Source organism: Mustelus asterias, chromosome 22 (genome assembly GCF_964213995.1).
Source record: "Mustelus asterias chromosome 22, sMusAst1.hap1.1, whole genome shotgun sequence".
In the NCBI taxonomy this organism is placed as follows: Eukaryota; Metazoa; Chordata; class Chondrichthyes; order Carcharhiniformes; family Triakidae; genus Mustelus; species Mustelus asterias.
The window spans coordinates 57,408,350-57,432,911 of NC_135822.1; the positions used below are offsets into that span (position 1 = coordinate 57,408,350).

At 48.8% G+C, this 24,562-nt stretch overlaps 1 protein-coding gene across 2 annotated transcripts in view; it reads left to right on the top strand.

The window, feature by feature from the left end:
• Window positions 1-446: 446 nt before the first annotated feature.
• The window catches only part of polr3d (polymerase (RNA) III (DNA directed) polypeptide D), a 64,826-nt gene continuing 40,710 nt past the window's right edge, over window positions 447-24,562 (top strand). The window contains exons 1-5 of one of the 2 annotated variants that reach the window (XM_078239271.1): window positions 447-644; window positions 9,242-9,420; window positions 16,760-16,803; window positions 18,997-19,151; window positions 23,823-23,947. In XM_078239271.1, coding sequence (XP_078095397.1) covers window positions 9,256-9,420; window positions 16,760-16,803; window positions 18,997-19,151; window positions 23,823-23,947 — 489 coding nt within the window. In that variant the 5' untranslated portion in view covers window positions 447-644; window positions 9,242-9,255. The remainder of the gene's footprint in view (window positions 645-9,241; window positions 9,421-16,759; window positions 16,804-18,996; window positions 19,152-23,822; window positions 23,948-24,562) is intronic. The other variant, XM_078239270.1, reaches the window with a different exon arrangement.

The following is a 24,562-nucleotide window of genomic DNA, read 5'->3' on the forward strand; positions in this document are numbered from 1 at the left end:
CCCTGGTGCTCTGAGGCAGCAGTGCTAACCACTGCTAAATGCATTGGCCATGCTATTCTCCCTCAGTGTACCCGGACAGGCGCCTGAGTATGGCAACCAGGGCTTTTCACAGTAACTTCATTGCCGTGTTAATATAAGCTTACTTGTGACACTAATAAATAAACTTTAACTTTAAAACTTGCATTCAGAATGGTTGAGTTATCAACACCCTGGGAATGAGAAGGAACTGAGTTTTTAACTAGTCAAAAGAGCTGCAACTAAGTGTATGTGACAGGCAGCAAAATTAGGTCACATTCTTAAAGCAGCATGGTTGAGTGGGTCCCACTGTCAGTGAGAGGGACCTGGCAGAGTTGGCAATGCTGCCGTTACTTCCGCCCCGCAGTCAGCCGCCATCTTAGTGTGGGGCACAGCGCGCAGCCTGTCGCGCAGGCGCACTGGGTGGGCAGAGGCAAGTTTGCCCCGCACTAAGATGGCGACTTGCAGCAGCGGGTTGCTGGTGTGATGGTGGTTCGGTGGGTGAGCGGCTGACAGACAGAGAGGGAGAAAGGAGGCAGTAATCTGCTCAGGGGAAGAACCCGAGAATCGTGAAAGCTCGGCCCAGAGGGCTCTGCACCAGATCCGGGCATTAGAGCCCCCCTCTGCAGGTAACTGCGGCCTAGCGGGACTGGGGGTTGTGAAGCCTGAGGAGGGCTCAAGCCTGGCAAGGAGCTGCTCTGATCATCAAACACCCCAGAAAGGACAACACAAACTAATGCCCAAGTCCTCACTTATTTTACCCCCCATTCACCCCCCTTTAATTTACCCCCCATTCACCCCCCTTTAATTTACCCCCCATTCACCCCCCTTTAATTTACCCCCCACTCACCCCCCCTTTAATTTACCCCCCACTCACCCCCCCTTTAATTTACCCCCCACTCACCCCCCCTTTAATTTACCCCCCACTCACCCCCCTTTAATTTACCCCCCACTCACCCCCCCTTTAATTTACCTCCCACTCACCCCCCTTTAATTCACCCCCACTCACCCCCCCTTTAATTTACCCCCCACTCACCCCCCCCTTTAATTTACCCCCCACTCACCCCCCCCCTTTAATTTACCCCCACTCACCCCCCCCTTTAATTTACCCCCACTCACCCCCCCCTTTAATTTACCCCCACTCACCCCCCCCTTTAATTTACCCCCACTCACCCCCCCCTTTAATTTACCCCCACTCACCCCCCCTTTAATTTACCCCCACTCACCCCCCCCCCTTTAATTTACCCCCACTCACCCCCCCCCCTTTAATTTACCCCCACTCACCCCCCCCCTTTAATTTACCCCCACTCACCCCCCTTTTAATTTACCCCCACTCACCCCCTTTAATGTACCCCCACTCACCCCCCCTTTAATTTACCAACAATCACCATCCTTTAATTAACCCCCACTCACCCCCCCTTTAATTTACCCCCACTCACCCCCTTTAATGTACCCCCACTCACCCCCCCTTTAATTTACCAACAATCACCATCCTTTAATTTTCCCCCACTCACCCCCCCCTTTAATTTACCCCCACTCACCCCCCCTTTAATTTACCAACAATCACCATCCTTTAATTTACCCCCCCACTCACCTCCCCCCTTCAATTTACCCCCCACTCACCCCCCCCCCTTTAATTTAGCTCAGTGTGACCTCTGCTCATTCTCCGCAGCACCGACCTTTTGAGTTTAAAGAAAATAAAATAACTCAAGTAATTCGGAAGAAAAGTATCTGCAGATGAAAGGTGGAGCAAAGAAATAAAACCAAGGAAGCAATGGAAAGGACTGTGTTTAATGAGAAGAGATGATTGTTAACTGAAAAGCTGAAGAACTTTAAAGAGCTTGGAATGTTGTTGTGTATGGATCTGAGCCTTGGACCTTACAGAAAGATGTGGAGATGCCGGCGTTGGACTGGGGTAAACACAGTAAGAAGTTTAACAACACCAGGTTAAAGTCCAACAGGTTTATTTGGTAGCAAAAGCCACACAAGCTTTCGAGGCTCTGAGCCCCTTCTTCAGGTGAGTGAATTCTGTTTGTGAACAGAATTCCCACTCACCTGAAGAAGGGGCTCAGAGCCTCGAAAGCTTGTGTGGCTTTTGCTACCAAATAAACCTGTTGGACTTTAACCTGGTGTTGTTAAACTTCTTACTGTCCTTACAGAAAGAAACATACTTGTTAAATAACTTTGAAACGTGGGTTTGGAAAGGGTCAGTTGGAGAGATAAAAGTAACAAGTGGTGAAGTGCCATGGAAGAGAGAATTTGATTTGATTTATTATTGTCACATGAATTAGTATATAGTGAAAAGTATTGTTTCTTGCGCACTATACAGACAAAGCATACCGTTCATAAAGAAGGAAAGGAGAGAGTGCAGAATGTAGTGTTACAGTCATAGCTAGGGTGTAGAGAAAGATCAACATAGTGCGAAATGGGTCCATTCAAATGTCTGATGTCAGCAGGGAAGAAGCTGTTCTTGAGTCGGTTGGTACGTGATCTCAGATTTTTGTATCTTTTTCCCAATGAACAAAGGTGGAGGAGAGTATGTCCGGGGTGCGTGGGGTCTTTAATTATGCTGGCTGCTTTTCCGAGGCAGTGGGAAGTGTAGACAGTCAGTGGATGGTAGGTTTTGCTTAATGTAATGAGGAAAAGTGTGATGATACTATGCAATTAATATATTAAAGTTTTTTTTATTATTGTCACAAGTAGGCTAACACTGCAATGAAGTTACTGTTAAATTCCCTTGGTCGCCACACTCTGCCGCCTTTCGGGTACACTGAGGGAGAATTTAGCACCTAACCAGCGCGTCTTTCGGAATGTGGGAGGAAACTGGAGCACCAGGAGGAAACCCACGCAGACACGGGGGGAGAACGTGCAGACTCCGCACAGACAGTGACCCGAGCCGGGAATCGAACCCAGGTCCCTGGCGCTGTGAGGCAGCAGTGCTAACCACTGCGCCACCGTGTGGCTCAGTTTTGTAGCTGAAAAAAGCAGCTTTCTGAGGTCAGTTGCTGGGGAGGGCTGTTTAAAGGTAGCAGTCTACATGCAGCTCTCTCTCCAAAATCTCTCTGGAAGTTCCAAAGCTGTTAACAAAGGTGAAAGCGACTATGCCTGGATTTGTTAACTAATTTTCAAATAGGGTTTAAGTCTATCAGATAAATATTGCTTAATTGGAACTGAATGGTAACACGTTAGAAGGTTTTTTTTCATGTTTAAAGATTGTTCAATGGTTAAATGACATTTGAATCCTAGAATTCTTACAGTGCAGAAGGAGGCCATTTGGCCCATTGAGTCTGCACCGACCACAATCCCACCCAGGCCCTATCCCCATAACCCCATGTATTTACCCTACTAATTCCCCTGACACTAAGGGACAATTTAGCGCGGCCAATCAACCTAACCCGCACATCTTTGGAGTGTGGGAGGAAACCGGAGCACCCGGAGGAAACCCACACAGACGTGGAGAGAGCGTGCAGATTTCACACACACACAGTGACCCAAGCCGGGAATCGAACCCGGGGTCCCCGGGGCAGTGAGGCAGCAGTGCTAACCACAGTGCCACCCCCCCCCCTCCGTGCTGCCCTGCATCCAGAGTTAAGAGTTAAACTGTTTCATTTTGTCGGAGTTATACTTAAACTGTGTTGAGGATAAAGCTGGTTTTGTTTAAAAACACCCTTAATTCATCAGTGGAATTACTCTGAGGTGAAGCATTGTTTCCTCACATTTAGGCCAAAATTGAAAAATTGTTGAGTTCTAGTCTGGCTTCATCATCTACCTTGGGATTTCTGATCCTAACGACACCCTAACAAAAGACGGAAACTATCATTACCAGCTTGTAAATTGAAAGAAGTTATTGCAAAGTGCAGAGACCGGCAGAGGACAGAGGGGCATGGAGAAGACTGAACTCAGGATCTGTCTTCAGGAAGGATACACATGATGATGACCTATCTTTTGTCAGGACGATCTCCTCCCCAGAGAGAAACTGGTCCAACTCTTGCACAGATTTTGGTGGGTGGGTGGTTTGGAGAACTTCTGATGTCGAATTGACAACTGGTCCTGTACAAACTCCAACTTCTGACCCCTGTTCCTCCTCATCCTTTTGAATTAGAAACAACTTCTCAAACGCAACCCATTCCTTTCACCACGTTATCAACCCTGATCAAATCACGTCCGAAGTTGGGACTTGACTCTTTCTCGCTCACACTTCTAAAATGGAAAGTAGGCATCAGAATGAATCTGAAACCGAGAGAGGAAATGCTGGAAAATCTCAGCAGGTCTGGCAACATCTGTAAGCAGAGGAAAAAGAGCTGAGGTTTCGAGTCCAGATGACCCTTTGTCAAAGCTCAATGTGTTCAAAGCTTTGGCAAAGGGTCATCCGGACTCGAAACCTCAGCTCTTTTTTCTCTCCTTACAGATGCTGCCAGACCTGCTGAGATTTTCCAGCATTTTCTCCCTCGGTTTCAGATTCCAGCATCTGTAGTAATTTGCTTTTATTCAGAAGGAATGTGATTCGGGTAGAATCTGGCTCCCATTATGCTGCCAGCTCTGGACCTGACATGGTCCTGCCAGTGTCTGGAAGGTAACATGTTGCCCATTACAGATTTATACAGCCCCTTTAGGGGCAAAAAAACCCCAGGATGCTGCTCACAGGCGTGTCTGGAACATGACCTACGGCGTACGGATTGGCAGAGTTCACAGCTCCATGCTGTTCACTTGATGTTACTTTACCCGGTAGTCTGTTTTGAAGCCTGCATGTTTGGGGCGAGCGAACACAGCAACTTTTAGGGCATTGCTTTCTGCTTCACTGTAGTGCTGATTTGGAAGTTGCATCCTCCTACAGGCCGCAAGACGTGCTGGCTAGGTGCTAAATCCTCCCTCAGTGTAACCCGAACAGCCACCGGAGTGTGGCGACTAGGGGAATTTCACAGTAACTTCATTGCAGTGTTGATGGAAGCCGGCTTGTGACTAATAAATGAATAAACTTACTTGGAATGAGTGCCTGAGCTAACGTTAGGACTGTGCACCCTGCAAGAGCCAGTCAGGCACTCTTGAATGCATGGAATGTGATTGTATACCATTGTCGAGCTGTGGTTGGCATTCATTCTCAGGTTAGGGGCATCCCTGGCATTTATAGCTCATGCCTTGTTGCCTTGGAAGGAAAGATGGTGGCCACTGTCTTTCATTCCATGCAATAAAAGTGCTCCTAAGGTGCTGTAAGGTAGGGAGTCTCAGGTTCTGAATGGCGATATATTTAGCGATATATTTCCAAGGAGAGTTGGACAACCTAAAGCAGGTAGCTGGGGACAAACACCTTCACAAATCCTCCAAATATGGTGGCGAGAAAGATCGTCCATAGAATCCTACAGTGCAGAAGGAGGCCATTCGGCCCACCGAGTCCACGCCAACACCAATCCCACCCAGGCCCTATCCCCATAGCCCCATGCGTTTACCCTAGCTAGTCCCCCTGACACTAAGGGGCAATTTAGCAAGGCCAATCCACCTAACCCGCACATCTTTGGACTGTGTGAGGAAACTGGAGCACCCGGAGGAAACCCATGCAGATGCGGGGAGAATGTGCAAACTTCACACAGACAGTGACCCGAGCCGGGAATCGAACCCGGGTCCCTGGCGCTGTGAGGCAGCAGTGCTAACCACTGTGCCACTGGTAGCATCATGTCTCAAGCCAACATGCCCAGCACTGAGACGCTAATCACTCAAAACCAGCTCTGCTGGGTGGGACGTAGTGTTTGTAAGCCTGTCACCAAACTCCCAAAGCAACTGTCCTACTCGGAACCCGGTTGCGGCTGGAGATTTCCAGGAGGATAGCAGAAAATGTTCAGGAATGTCCTCAAAGCGTCCCTGAAGAGGTCAAACATCACCCGCTGACTCATGGGAGAACCTGGGCTTGCGAACAACCAAAATGGAGGGAGTTCATTCAGGAAGGCACCGAACACACGGAGGACTTCATCAGGAACGTGTAGAAGTGAGGTTGAGGCACTGGAGGGAGTGCACAAACCTCCAAACAACCCATTTACCCAACCCTTCAAACATCCCCAGACCTGCATGTGGCAGAGTGTGCAGATCATGCATTAGACACACCAGCCATCTCTGAACCCATCGAACTGCAGTGAGAGTGAGTCACCCTCCATCCCAAGAGATTTCATTAGATTTATTATTGTCACATGCATTGGGATACAGTGAAAAGTATTGTTCCTTGCGCGCTATACAGACAGAACATACCGTTCATAGAGAAGGAAAGGAGAATGCAGTGTTACAGTCATAGCTTGGGTGTAGAGAAAGATCAACTTAGGCGAGGTAGGTCCATTCAAAAGTCTGACAGCCGCAGGAAAGAAGCTATTCTTGAGTCGGCTGGTGTGTATCCTCAGATTTTTTCCCGATGGATGTAGGTGGAAGAGAGTATGTCCGGTGTTCGTGGACTCCTTAATTATGCCGGCTGCTTTGCCGAGGCAGCGGGAAGTGCAGACGGAGTCAATGGATGGGAGGCTGGTTTGAGTGATGGATTGGGCTACATCCACGACCGTTTGTAGTTCCTTGCGGTCTTGGGCAGAGCAGGAGCCATACCAAGCTGTGATACAACCAGAAAGAATGCTTTCTATGGTGCATCTGTAAAAGTTGGTGAGAGTCGTAGCGGACATGCCAAATTTCCTTCGTCTTCTGAGAAAGTAGAGGCGTTGGTGGGGCTTTCTTAACTATAGTGTCGGCGTGGGGGAACCAGGACAGGTTGCTGGTGATCTGGACACCTAGAAACCTGAAGACTGCCTAAGAAGGAGATTTTCAAGTTGGAATGTTGTGTGTCCTGGATGTGGTGGTGCTCCCAAGCCCCTACATCTCTTGTCCTCCTAAGTAGCAGAGGTTGGTTGGTTTGTGAGAAGCTGTTGAGTTGCCGCAGTGCGTTTTGCAGATGGCACTCTCTGCTGCCACTGTGCACTGGTGGCGGAGGGGAGTTGAACGTTCAGCTGCTGGACGGGCTGCAGAAGGAGCAGATGGTTTAGTCCTCGATGGCTTCAGCTTCCTGAATGTTGTGTGTCAACATTTAATCAAGGGCTGGAACTGTGTGCCTGTGTGAAAGCAGAGTGGAGCGCAATCCTGGGCAGGGTGTGAAGGTGCAGTGACTGAGGGAGAGAGGTGGCTGAAAGCTGCAGGATAAACAGGATAAGAGAGAGTCACTCTGCAGCATTATGTGGGATGGATTGAAATAGTGACCCGTTTAAACTCACTTAAAAATGACAGCACGACAATCTCCCCTTATAATTGTTATGAAGGGGGGGAGGTTTATCCTTCTTTGAGAATGAATACTTAACCATTCAAAGAAGAGTACCTCGCCTCATAATCTGTTAAAGAGTGTATGAGAAGGGGTAATATCGGTGCGTCAGCAACTCCTAGTGGTTAAATCGAAATAACTACTTGAGATTCTCTCTGTAAAATTAAATAACAATTTATTTATCTAACTAACAGTGAACAGTTTAACTCGACTAGTAACAAACCCAATAAGACACGATTCTAATGGAATCCTGTTTAGATAAATACAATTCTCACTTAACAAAAAAAATAGAATTTTTAATCACTCTCTAAATTACAACCAGGTTTGTCGTCTTCCGGAATCTTCTGTCTGGAATCTCTGTCGTCTTTGCTATTCAGATGAGGCTTTGAGCGAAAAGCTATTGGCAGAGAGAGAAGTTGCTATCTCTCTCTAGAGCTGAGAGCTGTCTCTCTCTCTCTAAAGCTGTGGCAAGTGTTCATCACCTGTTTGTGCCACTGCACCCCCCCCCCCTCCAATCTCTTATACCCCGATGACATATCAACATCCCCACAATAGAATTGGTTCTCAGATTCCCGCTCTTTTTGGCGAACCAAATAAACTAAATCAAATTAACGAAGGGACAAATAAAAAGGGGCAACTCCCAAAAGGAAGGGAACTGCCCGGAACGAAGGACAAAGCGGAAAGGAAGCATCATATGAAATTGCGATTAAAGGGCTCAATAACGCACCCCCGCCCTGCGGTGCCCAGCGGGCACGGAAGGCATCAACAGTGCCCTCGGAGGTTCTCAGGTTACCAAAACATCAAATTCAAATCTGATAGGTTGCTGTTATCCAAGTGCCTTATTTAAATTGTTTGGTTAAAATTCAAATGCCTGAAGCCTGTTACCAAAGCAACCCTGCTGCTTGTCCTTTGATACGATGTTTCAGTCTGTGTTCTCTATATGCACCAGCATCCATTTTATTTTAAACTCTAAATACAGAAAAAAAACACAACTTTGTTTTAAAAGGGATCATGCAGTATTGCCACCTCTTAGCATTTTACAATTTTAAAATAATTTTGCAAACACCAACTTTGTAACATAATATTCGGCTATTCCTGAAGTGATTCCAGTCCCGCGGCCTCAATCACTAGTATTGGTGCTTCTATGGAGAGTAGGCATGGGCCTGATGGGCCAAATGGCTTCATCCTCTGCCGTAATGACTCTGTGACGTACAAGGTCAGGTTACTGACCAGCTATTTAATTCTGCCCACGTCAGAAGTTGCACCTGATGTGTTGTCATCACCAGGGGAGCTTTAAGCAAGTTTGGTTCTTCGGTCAGCTTGAAGGAGGGGCGGCACGGTGGCACAGTGGGTTAGTTAGCACTGCCGCCTCGCAGCGGCCAGGGACCCGGGTTCGATTCCCGGCTTGGGTCACTGTCTGTGCGGAGTCTGCACGTTCTCGTCTAGTCTTGTGTTCTTTGCGGTTAGTGGGCTCTTGCTGTGCACACATTGGCGGCGGAGACCCCTCAAATACAACAGTGTCCACTCCATTGGCTGGTCAGCACCGCTGCCTCGCAGCGCCAGGGACCCGGGGTTCAATTCCCGGCTTGGGTCGCTGTCTGTGCGGAGTTTGCACATTCTCCCCGTGTCTGCGTGGGTTTCCTCCGGGTGCTCCGGTTTCCTCCCACAGTCCGAAAGACGTGCTGGTTAGGGGCTAAATTCTCCCTCGGTGTAACCCGGACAGGCACCAGAGTGTGGCGACTGGGGGATTTTCACAGTTACTACATTGCGGTGTTAATGTAAGCCTACTTATGACAGTAATAAATAAACTTTAACTTAAAAGTTTGTCCGTAGCTTGCCATGTTTGTGATAAAATGCACATTCTGTCAAGGTCGAAGGAGATTTTGAGTGTTCCCTTTCCTGATCGACGTGGCATTTGGAACCAAACGACCTTGTTCCTTTACCTTGCAGGTTGAGGAGCAGCGATGGCGGAGAGAGGTCCCAGTGGAGACTCTGGCCACCCCAGCACCATCAGGCCTGCCATCACGGTGGGCAGGGGTCTGCCAGGGCGGCGGAGCTCTGCCACCGTTACCCCGGGTCGCCTGCCGTCCATCCGCTCGCGGGATCTAACGCTGGGGGGAATGAAAAAGGTCAGTGGGGTTGATTGGGGCGAGGGCTGGTCACTGCAGAATGCAGGTCCGACAGGATCTATTATCGAGGAAAGGGGTTTGCAGACGCTGATTGATCAGTTATGTATTTGCAGTATTATCTGTTCTTATTTGGGCTTTCCAGCACTCTCGGCCAGCTTCCATTATTGGATATCAGTGATGTTCACCCGACTGAGACTAAACATGTAGCAGCAAGGGTTTGGTGGGAGCTGGGCTGTGACCGATGGAATGCAGTGCAGCTGAGCATCTGTGTCGTGCTGTACAGCTTGGTTGTGGAGCCGTGTGCAAGCTCCCCCTCCCTCCAGAATGTGCACTTAGTTATTATAAATGTCAGCCCTTGCCTCAGCAGATAACACTCTTGCCTCTGAGTCAGTAAGCTGGGGGTGCAAGCAACAATGCCGAACCTGATCACATAATCTAGGAACTGAGGTACTGCTGCATTGTCAGGGCAGGACCGAGAGAGTGCTGCATTGTCTTAGGAACCGTACAGAGAGGGAATACTGAACTGTCTTAGGAACCGTACTGAGAGCGAGTACTGAACTGTCTTGGAGACCGTACTGAGAGGGAGTACGGAACTGTCTTGGAGACCGTACTGAGAGGGAGTACTGAACTGTCTTAGGAACCGTACTGAGAGCGAGTACTGAACTGTCTTAGGAACCGTACTGAGGGGGAGTACAAAGAACAATACAGCACAGGAACAGGCCCTTTGGCCCTCCAAGCCCGTGCCGCTCCCTGGTCCAAACTAGACCATTCTTTTGTATCCCTCCATTCCCACTCCGTTCATGTGGCTATCTAGATAAGTCTTAAATGTTCCCAGTGTGTCCGCCTCCACCACCTTGCCCGGCAGCGCATTCCAGGCCCCCACCACCCTCTGTGTAAAAAACGTTCTTCTGATATCTGTGTTAAACCTCCCCCCCCCCCCCCCCCCTCACCTTGAACCTATGACCCCTCGTGAACGTCACCACCGACCTGGGAAAAAGCTTCCCACCGTTCACCCTATCTATGCCTTTCATAATTTTATACACCTCTATTAGGTCACCCCTCATCCTGCGTCTTTCCAGTGAGAACAACCCCAGTTTACCCAATCTCTCCTCATAACTAAGCCCTTCCATACCAGGCAACATCCTAGTAAACCTCCTCTGTACTCTCTCTAAAGCCTCCACGTCCTTCTGGTAGTGTGGCGACCAGAACTGGGCGCAGTATTCCAAATGCGGCCAAACCAACGTTCTATACAACTGCAACATCAGACCCCAACTTTTATACTCTATGCCCCGTCCTATAAAGGCAAGCATGCCATATGCCTTCTTCACTACCTTCTCCACCTGTGACGTCACCTTCAAGGATCTGTGGACTTGCACACCCAGGTCCCTCTGCGTATCTACACCCTTTATGGTTCTGCCATTTATCGTATAGCTCCCCCCTACGTTAGTTCTGCCAAAATGCATCACTTCGCATTTATCTGGATTGAACTCCATCTGCCATTTCTTTGCCCAAATTTCCAGCCTATCTATATCCTTCTGTAGCCTCTGACAATGTTCCTCACTATCTGCAAGTCCAGCCATTTTCGTGTCGTCCGCAAACTTACTGATCACCCCAGTTACACCTTCTTCCAGATCGTTTATATAAATTACAAACAGCAGAGGTCCCAATACAGAGCCCTGTGCCCTGTGGAACACCACTAGTCACAGGCATCCAGCCGGAAAAAGACCCTTCCACTACCACCCTCTGTCTTCTGTGATCAAGCCAGTTCTCCACCCATCTAGCCACCTCCCCCTTTATCCCATGAGATCCAACCTTTTGCACCAACCTACCATGAGGGACTTTGTCAAACTGTCTTAGGAACCGTACTGAGAGGGAGTACTGAACTGTCTTAGGAACCGTATTAAGGGGGAGTACTGAACTGTCTTGGGAACCGTATTAAGGGGGAGTACTGAACTGTCTTAGGAGGAGTACTGAGGGGGAGTACTGAACTGTCTTAGGAACTGTACTGAGGGGGAGTACTGAACTGTCTTAGGAACCGTACTGAGGGGGAGTACTGAACTGTCTTAGGAACTGTACTGAGGGGGAGTACTGAACTGTCTTAGAGACCCCGTACTGAGAGGGAGTACGGAACTGTCTTAGGAACTGTACTGAGAGGGAGTACTGAACTGTCTTAGAGACCCCGTACTGAGAGGGAGTACGGAACTGTCTTAGGAACCGTACTAAGGGGGAGTACTGAACTGTCTTAGGAGGAGTACTGAGGGGGAGTACTGAACTGTCTTAGAGACCGTACTGAGAGGGAGTACTGAACTGTCTTAGAGACCCCGTACTGAGAGGGAGTACTGAACTGTCTTAGGAACTGTACTGAGAGCGAGTACTGAACTGTCTTAGGAACCGTACTGAGAGGGAGTACTGAACTGTCTTAGAGACCCCGTACTGAGAGGGAGTACGGAACTGTCTTAGAGACCCCGTACTGAGAGGGAGTACTGAACTGTCTTAGAGACCGTACTGAGAGGGAGTGCTGAACTGTCTTAGAGAGCCTGTACTGAGAGGGAGTACTGAACTGTCTTAGGAACCGTACTGAGAGGGAGTACTGAACTGTCTTAGAGAGCCTGTACTGAGAGGGAGTACTGAACTGTCTTAGAGACCCCGTACTGAGAGGGAGTACTGAACTGTCTTAGAGACCGTACTGAGAGGGAGTACTGAACTGTCTTAGAGACCGTACTGAGGGGGAGTGCTGAACTGTCTTAGAGAGCCTGTACTGAGAGGGAGTACTGAACTGTCTTAGGAACCGTAATGAGAGGGAGTACTGAACTGTCTTAGGAACTGTACTGAGGGGGAGTACTGAACTGTCTTAGGAACTGTACTGAGGGGGAGTGCTGAACTGTCTTAGGAACTGTACTGAGGGGGAGTGCTGAACTGTCTTAGGAACTGTACTGAGGGGGAGTACTGAACTGTCTTAGGAACTGTACTGAGGGGGAGTGCTGAACTGTCTTAGAGACCCCGTACTGAGAGGGAGTACTGAACTGTCTTAGAGACCCCGTACTGAGGGGGAGTACAGAACTGTCTTAGGAACTGTACTGAGAGGGAGTACAGAACTGTCTTAGGAACTGTACTGGGGGGGGAGTACTGAACTGTCTTAGAGACCCCGTACTGAGAGGGAGTACGGAACTGTCTTAGAGACCCCGTACTGAGGGGGAGTACAGAACTGTCTTAGGAACTGTACTGAGGGGGAGTACAGAACTGTCTTAGGAACTGTACTGGGGGGGAGTACTGAACTGTCTTAGAGACCCCGTACTGAGAGGGAGTACTGAACTGTCTTAGAGACCCCGTACTGAGGGGGAGTACAGAACTGTCTTAGGAACTGTACTGGGGGGGAGTACTGAACTGTCTTAGAGACCCCGTACTGAGAGGGAGTACTGAACTGTCTTAGAGACCCCGTACTGAGGGGGAGTACAGAACTGTCTTAGGAACTGTACTGAGAGGGAGTACAGAACTGTCTTAGGAACTGTACTGGGGGGGAGTACTGAACTGTCTTAGAGACCCCGTACTGAGAGGGAGTACTGAACTGTCTTAGAGACCCCGTACTGAGGGGGAGTACAGAACTGTCTTAGGAACTGTACTGAGAGGGAGTACAGAACTGTCTTAGGAACTGTACTGGGGGGGAGTACTGAACTGTCTTAGAGACCCCGTACTGAGGGGGAGTACAGAACTGTCTTAGGAACTGTACTGGGGGGGAGTACTGAACTGTCTTAGGAACTGTACTGAGGGGGAGTACTGAACTGTCTTAGAGACCCCGTACTGAGAGGGAGTACGGAACTGTCTTAGAGACCGTACTGAGAGGGAGTACTGAACTGTCTTAGAGACCCCGTACTGAGAGGGAGTACTGAACTGTCTTAGAGACCGTACTGAGAGGGAGTACTGAACTGTCTTAGAGACCCCGTACTGAGAGGGAGTACTGAACTGTCTTAGGAACCGTACTAAGAGGGAGTACTGAACTGTCTTAGAGACCCCGTACTGAGAGGGAGTACGGAACTGTCTTAGAGACCCTGTACTGAGAGGGAGTACTGAACTGTCTTAGAGACCCCGTACTGAAAGGGAGTACTGAACTGTCTTAGAGATCGTACTGAGAGGGAGTACTGAACTGTCTTAGGCGAGAGTGCCGCACTGTCTTGGCACCGTAGCGAGAGTGTGCCGCACTGCTGAAGTTGCCATGCCAAGAGTGCCGCACTGTCATTGCGCCCAACTGAAAGAGTGCCGCACCGCCTTGCCACCGTGCCTGCTCATTTATTTCAGTGTTGTTTGTGGGATCTTGCTGTGCACAAATTAGCTGCTGTATTGCCCATATTATAACACTGAGCACCTTCCATTGGAGTTCAGATTTAAACATTTACCTGGCATGGAGATAATTAGTTTCTTTAATTGTGTTGCCAAAACACGTTTTGCTTTTGGAAATGAGGACTGAACTGTTTGCAAAATCGATGTGCTTAATCGGCCCAGATGTCTTTTGAACGCCTTGAATCGCCAGGGAGTTTTCTCATGAGAAAAGATGAGGGGAGTTAAACCGGTAATGTACTGTGTACAGGCAACCTGTTCTGTACGTTACACCGCTATCCCTCTTTCCATTACAGAGATAGACTTCAACTTGAGGTGGTTTCTCAAAGGTTTGCTACCAGCAGTGGTGTTGCTTTCTCTGGCTCAATCAAATCTTCTGTTTTTCTTTCTGTAAAGGACTGGTACACTTCATTTTACGCTGGCAGGGGAGTCACTGGCAATTGTGACTCTGCCAGTCACAAGCTGTCATGTGGAATTTAAACAAAAATAAGCATCGAAGAGTTGACATGCTAAAATGGTGCTCCTCTACACTCCATCTGGACTATCATTTCTAATTTGGCAGGGCTAATGGGAGTGGAAAAATGCAGTCTGGCCACATTTAGTCAGTGTGTGGTACGACTAAACTGGATGTAGTGCTGTTGTGCTAGTAGTTACTGGCTTGCCTCTATGTTAAAGACCTATTTTATGCCATTTTTGTGTACAAGTTGTTGAGGTTGGCAGGGCAGATTGAGGAAGTGGCTATCAAAGCATTTTGGATCCTTGGCTCACGGTGGCACAGTGGTTAGCACTGCTGCCTCACAGCGCCAGGGACCCGGGTCCCATTCCCGGCTTGGGTCACTGTCTGTGCGGAGTCTGCACATTCTCCCCCGTGTCTGCGTGGGTTTCCTCCGGGTGCTCCGGTTTCCTCCCACACTCCAAAGATGTGCAGGTTAGGTTGAAACGCCACACTAAATTGTCCCTTAGTGTCAGGGGGACTGGCTAGGATATATACATGGGGTTATGGGGACAGGTGGGGATTGTGGCTGGTGCAAGGTCGATGGGCCAAATGGCCCCCTCCTGCACTGTAGGGATTCTGTTGATTCTGTGCAGTATCCATTCTATGAAAACCTACATTTGCCTGATGGAATAGTCGGTAAATGTGCCACCAGATCTACTACCAGGTCCCAATTTTAATCATAGAAACATAAAAGCTAAGAGAAGGAGGAGGCCATTCGGCCCTTCGAGCCTGCTCCGCCATTCATCACGATCATGGCTGATCATCCAACTCAATAGCCTAATCCCGCTTTCTCCCCATAACCTTTGATCCCATTCGCCCCAAGTGCTATATCCAGCCACCTCTTGAATACATTCAATGTTTTGGCATCAACTACTTCCTGTGGTAATGAATTCCACAGGCTCACCACTCTTTGGGTGAAGAAATGTCTCCTCACCTCCGTCCTAAATGGTCTACCCCGAATCCTCAGACTGTGACCCCTGGTTCTGGACTCCCCCACCATCGGGAACATCCTCCCTGCATCTACCCTGTCTAGTCCTGTTAGAATTTTATAAGTCTCTATGAGCTCCCCCCTCATTCGTCTGAACTCCAGCAAAAACAATCCTAACCAAGTAAATCTCTCCTCATACATCAGTCCCGCCGTCCCCGGAATCAGCCTGGTAAACCTTCGCTGCACTCCCTTGAGAGCAAGAACATCCTTCCTCAGAAAAGGAGACCAAAACTGCACACAATACACTAGGTGTGGCCTCACCAAGGCCCTGCATAATTGCAACAACACATCCCTGCTCCTGTACTCGAAACCTCTCGCAATGAAGGCCAACATACCATTTGCCTTCTTTACCGCCTGCTGCACCTGCATGCTTACCTTCAGCGACTGGTGCACAAGGACACCCAGGTCCCACTGCACACTCCCCTCTCCCAATTTACAGCCATTCAGGTAGTAATCTGCCTTCTTGTTTTTGCTTCCAAAGTGAATAGCCTCGCATTTATTCAAATTATACTGTATCTGCCATTGATTAGCCCACTCACCCAACCTGTCCAGATCATTCTGAAGGATCTCAGCATCCTCGTCACCGTTCACTTTCCCACCAATTTGGTATCATCTGCAAACTTTGAGATGTTACATTTTGTACCCTCATCCAAATCATTAATATATATTGTGAATAGCTGGGGTCCCAGCACCGATCCCTGTGGCATCCCACTAGCTACTGCCTGCCAACTTGAAAAGGACCCTACTCTTTGTTTCCCCTCTGCCAACCAGTTTTCTATCCATCTCAATACACTTCCCCCAATCCCATGCACTTTAATCTTGCACGATAATCTCTTACGCGGGACTTTGTCAAACGCTTTCTGAAAGTCCAAATATACCACATCGACTGGCTCCCCCTTGTCAATTCTGATAGTTACATCTTCAAAGAATTCCAACAGATTTGTCAAGCATGATTTCCCCTTCATAAATCCATGCTGACTGTGTCTGATCCTCCCACTGCTTTCTAAGTGTCCCGCTATCAAGTCCTTGATAATGGATTCGAGAATTTTCCGCACTACCGATGTTAGGCTTACTGGCCTATAATTCCCTGTTTTCTCTCTACCTCCCTTTCTGAATATTAATATTTGAATATTAAAAACCTCAATTTTGTCCAGAACCGCCTGAGTCAGCAACGGGTTCAGTAGAGGGCTAACCAGTTAGAGTTTCCACTTCTGATTTCCATCCGTGAATGGCTTTGGAAGTCTCTTGAGGAGGGAATCGGGCTTGCTGTAATGAACACTTGAACAAGTCCTGGTTGCAAATGAAGTTAGGCAGCGGAATGTCCTTTCTGTGCTATGTTGGGTCCACAATTTAGTTTGATTGAGGAATTAACCACAAGTGGCAGAGCTAAGCAGGGGTTTTGTCCATTCACATTTTTAGCAATCAGCAGAAATGACCAGAGAATGACAACTGTTTAAAAATACAATAAAGAAATGGAATATTAGTTGCGAATTGTGTGTAACAAATGATATTCTCTCTCGCAGAAAACGTTTACTCCCAACATCATCAGCAGGAAGGTTAAGGAAGAGTGAGTATCTGTTTGCTGCCAGGAATTTGTGACGCGTCTTTGGGCTAATTATGTAATGGCGGCCGCTGAGCGGTGGGCGAGAGTTGGGAGGGCTGTTTCAGTACGCAGGGCTTCCAGTTGCTGAGCACCTGGGCCCCACCGTCACTTACAGGGACAGGCAATGAATCATCCTCCTATACCCGTCCCTTCTGTGTGCCTCACTTTCCTTGGGGACTGGTGGTTTCCCATTCCCAGTGCCATTTTGCCTAAAAACCAGAGAAGACTGAGGGGCGACCTGATCGAGGTGTACAAGAATATGAGGGACAGGAACAGGGTGGATAGGGAGCAGTTGTTCCCCTTAGTTGAAGGGTCAGTCACAAGGGGGGGCCTTGGTTCAAGGTGAGGGGCAGGAGGTTTAGGGGGGATATGAGGGAAAACATTTTTTTACTCCGAGAGGGTGGTGACGTTCTGGAATGTGCTTCCTGGGAGGGTGGTGGAGGCCTCACATCCTTTAAAAAGTATCTGGATGAGCACTTGGCACGTCATAACATTCAGGGCTATGGGCCAAGTGCTGGTAGATGAGATTAGGTAGGAGTTCAGGTGTTTCTAATGTGTCGGTGCAGATTCGATGGGCCAAAAGGCCTCTTCTGCACTGTATGATTCTTGGGAAAAGGCTAATTTGCACATTTTTGAACCAAGTTGGAAGAAGTGGTTATGCAAAATTGGAGAGTGTGTGCAGTTCAGGCTCCGAATTCACAAGGCCTACAGCAATGAAATATTGACTGCATCTGTACACCTTGTGTGTTCCCAAATGTCCTCCTGCCTAACTCAGCTTTGATAATCTTTACTTTGTAAATGTGCCAATTTCTGCATTTCGGCCAATAGACTAACTTGTGTTCTGGCACAGCGTAACGCTGGATGTGTGAGAGATTTTCAGCTCTGTCTGCTTGGAATGCAAGCAGGACCCAGCAGCATTATTCTCAGCGGGGTTGGGGAGGATGGGATGGGATGGGATGGTGGGGGGGATGAGAGGCTGGACGGGTGGAGGTGGCAATGTGCGGAGGGAGCACTTTTTGAGCTGGCTAACACTGGTTAAATACTGGGCGGCATGGCGACACAGTGGTTAGCTGCCTCACAGCAGCAGGGACCCGGGTTCGATTCGTGGCTTGAGTCACTGTCTGTGTGGAGTCTGCACGTTCTCCCCGTGTCTGCGTGGGTTTCCTCCGGGTGCTCTGATTTGCCCCCACAGTCTAAAGATGTGCAGGTTAGGTGGATTGGCCATGCTAAATTGTCCCTTAGTGTCCAAAAATGTGCGGGTTCGGTGGATTGGCCATGCTAAATTGCCCCTGAGTGTCCAGAGATGTGCAGGTTAGGTGGATTGGTCATGCTAAATTGCCCCTTTGTGTCCAAAAATGTGCAGGTTAGATAGATTGGCCATGCTAAATTGTCCCTTAGTGTCCAAAGATGTGTAGGTTATTGGATTGGCCATGCTAAATTGTCCCTTAGTGTCTAAAGATGTGTAGGTTAGGTGGATTGGCCATGCTAAATTGCCCCTTTGTGTCCAGAAATGTGCGGGTTAGGTGGATTGGCCATGCTAAATTGTCCCTTAGTGTCCAAAGATGTGCAGGTTAGGTGGATTGGCCATGCCAAATTGCCCCTTAGTGTCAGGAGGACTAGCTAGGGTAAATGCATGAGGATAGGGCCTGGGTGGGATTATGGTCGGTGCAGACTCGATGGGCTGACTGGCCTCCTTCTGCACTGTAGGGATTCTATGATGTATGTATCTACTGTTGGGGAGAGGGCTGTCACTGACGGAGTCAGGGTGAGGGGGCGAGTTCAGAGGGTTCAGAGCACAGTTGGCCTGCGTAATGTGCGATGTATTCCTGCGGGCCGACCCAGTGAGGGTGTGGGGAAGTTGAAGTTCGTGTCGGGGTGAGATCAGTACGAGTGTTGAATGCCTTTGGCTTCCACAGTTTCCTGCTGTGTTCATTCCTCTGCTGCATCAGTTGGTTTCACATGAAAGGACACAGAAGCTAGTCCCACAGCGCAGTGGGCGGCTTGAAAGGTGAGCAAACACGTCTTGCCAACCTACTCACCGACGTCACATTTCGAGCTGAAGATGTTTTGAGTTGCTGACCAACAGAACTCACTTGCATCGTGTGCAACAGGTTTTTATCCCCACCTCCCCCCTCTTAAATTTTCTTTCTCTTGCAGACCCAAGGAGGAAGATGCTTCTCAGAGAAAAGAGAAGAAAGAACGAGACAGAGATCGCCAGAGAGATGCACGGGGAAGGGGTCGAGGCAGACCCGAGACCATTCAATCCCACTCCATCTTTGAGCAGGGCCCCGCTGAAATGATGAAGAAAAGAGGTGAGACACGGCGGGGATACTTGCCCATAGAATAGGATCGCCACAGTGCAGAAGGAGGCCATTCAGCCCATTGAATCTGCACCAATCACAATGCCACCCAATTCAAAATGCACTGCAGGAACTCACCAAGGCTCCTTCGACAGCACCTTTCAAACCCGCCACCTCGACCATCTCGAAGCACAAGGGCAGCAGATGTCTAAGAACTCCGCCACCTGGAAGTTCGCCCCCGCAAGTCTCTCACCAGCCTGACTTGGAAATATATTGGCCGTCCCTTCACTGTTGTTGGGCCAAAATCCTAGCCCTATTCCCATAACCCCACATACTTACCCTGCTAACTCCCCCTGACACTAAGGGGTAAACCACTTAACCTGCACATCTTTGGACACCTGGTGTCCTAAACTCTCATGTCTTTCCCGCTTCTATTCATAACAACATGCAGTACGGAAGCGTGGGCAGGGCCATTTGGCCCATCCACTGGGGCTGGCTCTTACATAGGATCATACAGTGCTGAAGAGGCCCTTCGAGTCTGCACCGACAGGCGAGAAACACCTGACCTCCCAACTAATCCCCTTTCCCAGCACTTGGCCTTGAATGTTATGGCGTGCCAATTGCTCATCCGAGTGCTACTTAAAGGATGTGAGGCAGCCCGCCTCCACCACCCTCCCAGGCATTCCCGACTGTCAGAGAGCAATCCAGTTAATCCCACTCCCCTTTTGCATATCTCTACAGCTTTGTCTCCTTCCAACTATGTACTCCAATGGGACCACATCCCAAAAACTTACCCGCTCATTTGATCTAAAGAATCACCCTCAATTCGTCCCCTCAGTCATTGGATACAGCTTCCCTTTATTCACTCAATTTAAATACTTCATGCTTTTGTAATTTTGTTTTTATTCATTCGAGGGTGTCGCTGGCTGATCAGCATTTACTGCCCATCCCTAGTTGCCCCTTGAGAAGGTGGTGGTGAGCCGCCATCTTGAATCGCTGCAGTCCACGTGCTGTGGGTTGACCCACAATGCCGCTAGGGAGGGATTTTGACCCAGTGACTGTGAAGGAACGGCCAATATATTTCCAAGTCAGGATGGTGAGTGGCTCGGAGGGGAACTTGCAGGTGGTGGTGTTCCCCATGTGCCTGCTGCCCTTGTCTTTCTAGATGGTAGAGGGCGTGGGTTTGGAAGGTGCTGTCTAAGGATGAGTTGCTGCAGTGAATCTTGTAGATGGTCCACACTGCTGCTACTGAGCGTCGGTGGTGGAGGGAGTGAGTGTTTGTGGATGGGGTGCCAATCAAGCGGGGCTGCTTTGTCCTGGATGGTGTCGAGCTTCTTGAGTGTTGTTGGAGCCGCACCCATCCAGGCAAGGGGGGAGTATTCCATCACACTCCTGACTTGTACTTTGTAAATGGTGGACAGGCTTTGGGGGAGTCAGGAGGTGTCACTCTCTGCAGGATTCCCAGCCTCTAACCTGCTCTGGTAGCCACAGTAATTATATGGTTGGCTCCAGTTCATTTTCTGGTCAATAGTGACCCCCAGGATGTTGATAGCGGGAGATTAGTGATGATAACCACAGAAGCTTATGTGCGTACACTGCAAGGCAGTACAGAGACCGGCTGTTGGCTACCATTTAAATCTTATTTTTCTTGGGATTCTGCGAGCTGTGGCATTATGGCCACATGTCTGACCTTTACATGGGATTGGCATCAAATTGAAGAATGTAACAATGAAAATTGACTTGGGTGTGCTGTGGATTGTGGCACTGGAATGGGACAGGGTAGATTTGGGTGTTGGGCACCGCTGAAAGTGACTTGGACTCGGAGACAGAGATGTGATTTAATTTTATTTTCACCTATTGTTTAGTTTTTTTTTTCTTGTTGGACCTGGATGTCTCTGCTGCCAAAAGACCAGGCTGGCTTTCCACATCTCTTGCGCTGTGTGAGGCTGGAGCAGAATGTGACCATTTATTTCTCCTCCATTCTTAGACGCTGCAGCTCTGATTCTGCTCCTCCCCGGCAGCGGTACTCAGGAATGAATTGTAACAGAGCGAGGAGGAACAGCCTCCCTCACTCGATGGTGCTGAGCATTCGCCTCTCGTCCCTTTTACCTTATTTTTTAATTCATTTACGGGGGGGTGGGCATTGCTGGCAGGACTAGCATTTATTGCCCATCCCTACCTGCCCTCCATTTCAGAGGGCATTTGCGAGTCGGCCACATTGCTCTGGAGTCACATGTAGGCCAGACCGGGTAAGGACGGCAGATTTCCTTCCCTAAAGGACATTAGTGACCCAGATGGGTTTTTCCGACAATCCACAATGGCATCATGGTCATCATTAGACCTTTAATTCCATCTGCCTTGGCGGGATTTGAACCCAGGTCCCCAGGTCTTGTTCTGGCTCTCTGGACGACTAGTCCAGTGACAATACCCCTGTGCCACCATCTCGTCAACCTCCATAACATTAAGTTGTGATTTTGCCCTTATACTGCCCCAGTTTCTTCATGTGTATCTCGAATCAACATTCGTGACTGTTATAGAAATCATAGAAATCATAGAATCCCTACAGTGCAGAAGGAGGCCATTCGGCCCATCGAGTCTGCACCGACCACAATCTCACCCAGGCCCTACCCCCACATATTTACCCACTAATCCCTCTAACCTACGCATCTCAGGACTCTAAGGGGCAATTTTTAACCTGGCCAATCAACCTAACCCGCACATCTTTGGACTGTGGGAAGAAACCGGAGCACCCGGAGGAAACCCACGCAGACACGAGGAGAATGTGCAAACTCCACACAGACAGTGACCCGAGCCGGGAATCGAACCCGGGACCCTGGAGCTGTGAAGCAGCAGTGCTAACCACTGTGCTACCGTGCCGCATTATAATAAAAGCAAAATCCTGGGGATGCTGGAAATCTGAAACAAAAACTGAAAAGTGCTGGAAAATCTCAGCAGGTCTGACAGCGTCTGTGGAGAGAGAGCAGATGACCCTTTGTCAGAGCTCTGCTGAGATTTTCCAGCATTTTTCTGTCTTTGATTCGTGACTGTTACCTGGATCTTTAAAGACCGTTTGGGTGAAGTTTTTAATCATTGATCAGGCTTTCAAGAATGGTTTGTACTTGAATTCATGGAGCATTCCCTCCGCACCGTGGAGAGGGAGCAAGTGCCCACTATCCTGTACGGTACTGCTGTGGGACACCACGAAGGGAAGGGGGGGTAGAACATTTCAGGGAAGCGTCATCCAGGATTTTGTATTCCCCCCCCACCTTGCCTTTGGGTGGCGTTGAGGGAAGTATGGAAGGAGTTAATTGTCAGCAGTCGTGGCCACCGATAGTAAGGTAATGCTAAAGGCAACTTACTGCCGCTGTCACCGCCCCCTCTTCCAATAAACTGCACGTGCTGAGGGCATTTTAGAAACATAGAAAAACTACAGCACAAAACAGGCCCTTCGGCCCACAAGTTGTGCCGAACATATCCCTACCTTCTAGGCCTACCTATAACCCTCTATCCTATTAAGCTCCATGTACTCATCCAGGAGTCTCTTAAAAGACCCTGTTGAGTTCGCCTCCACCACCACTGACGGCAGCCGATTCCACTCACCCACCACCCTCTGTGTGAAACACTTCCCCCTAATTTTAAATTATTCCAATGTGTTGAACATGTTGACTTGTTATCGATTGTCCAGCTGTTGTACTGATATTGATACTGATATTCGCAATGTGGCATCTTTTTATGTATTATTCATATATTGATTGGATTTGATTTATTATTGTCACATGTATTAGTATACAGTGAAAAGTATTGTTTCTTGCGCGCTATACAGACAAAGCATACCGTTCATAGAGTACATCGGGGAGAAAGAAAGGAGAGGGTGCAGAATGTAGTGTTACAGTCATATCTAGGGTGTAGAGAAAGATCAACTTAAAAGAAGGTAGGGTCCATTCAAAAGTCTGATGGCAGCAGGGAAGAAGCTGTTCTTGAGTCGGTTGATACGTGACCTCAGACTTTTGCATCTTTTTCCCGATGGAAGAAGGTGGAAGAGAGAATGTCCAGGATGCGTGGGGTCCTTAATTATATTTTAATTATATTATAGAAACATAGAAAAACTACAGCACAAACAGGCCCTTCGGCCCACAAGTTGTGCCGAACACATCCCTACCTTCTAGACCTACCTATAACCCTCCATCCTATTAAGCTCCATGTACTCATCCAGGAGTCTCTTCAAAGACCCTATTGAGTTCGCCTCCACCACCACTGACGGCAGTCGATTCCACTCGCCCACCACCCTCCGTGTGAAAAACTTACCCCTAACATCTCCCCTGTACCTACCCCCCAGCACCTTAAACCTGTGTCCTCTCGTAGCAGACATTTCCACCCTGGGAGAAAGCCTCTGAGAGTCCACCCGATCTATGCCTCTCAACATCTTATACACCTCTATTAGGTCTCCTCTCATCCTTCGTCTCTCCAAGGAGAAAAGACCGAGCTCCCGCAGCCTATCCTCATGAGGCATGCCACTCAATCCAGGCAACATCCTTGTAAATCTCCTCTGCACCCTTTCAATCTTTTCCACATCCTTCCTGTAATGAGGCGACCAGAACTGAGCACAGTACTCCAAGTGGGGTCTGACGAGGGTCTTATGTTATTTATAATATATTATGCCTATATTTTAATATATTTTTACAGCTGGTTGGGATTCCTCCGTGGACATGAAGGACTTTGGAACGTCTCCGATTATTAACATAAAGAAGGAGAAGCGCGAATCGGAGGAGGAAACCAAACAGATTCTCCGCATGCTGGACCGTGACGATGTAAGCAGTGGCTGAGGGATGCTTTGCAATGCCCTAGATGGGGTTGGAGGGGGGGGCTTAGATACTGAGGTGGGACGTGTGTGTACGATGGGAGGGGGGGATGGGGATGGGGGGTTGTTGGAATGGAAGGTTCATTTGAAGGACAAAGGTGAAGTGTGAGTGTGTCTCATTGGCAGCGGAGATGGGGTTGGAGGGGGTCCATGATTGGTTCCCAAACTGTACCGAATTAACTAATCTCTTCCTCAGCAGTTGACCTTTCACCCTTGCAATCGGGAAGGCAACACTGAGCTCAGGATTAAGAGTTTTGTGTGTCTATCTAATGATATCCCCCCCCCATCTTCCATTGCTCCCCCTTCCTGGGCGTGCATGTGTGGATGCCAGTGGAAAGCTGACCTCTCGTGCCCCATTGTTGCAATATCTTGTTGACGGTTCATTATTGAGTCCCTCGCTTAGACAAGACACAGCAAGCGGGCCAGGAGAGCCACATTTGGCGCAGTGGTTAGCACTGCTGCCGCACAGCGCCAGCTATGGGGCGGCACGGTGGCACTGCTACTTCACAATACCAAGGGCCTGAGCTCATCCAGGCCTCGGGTCACTGCCTCTGTGGAGCCTGCA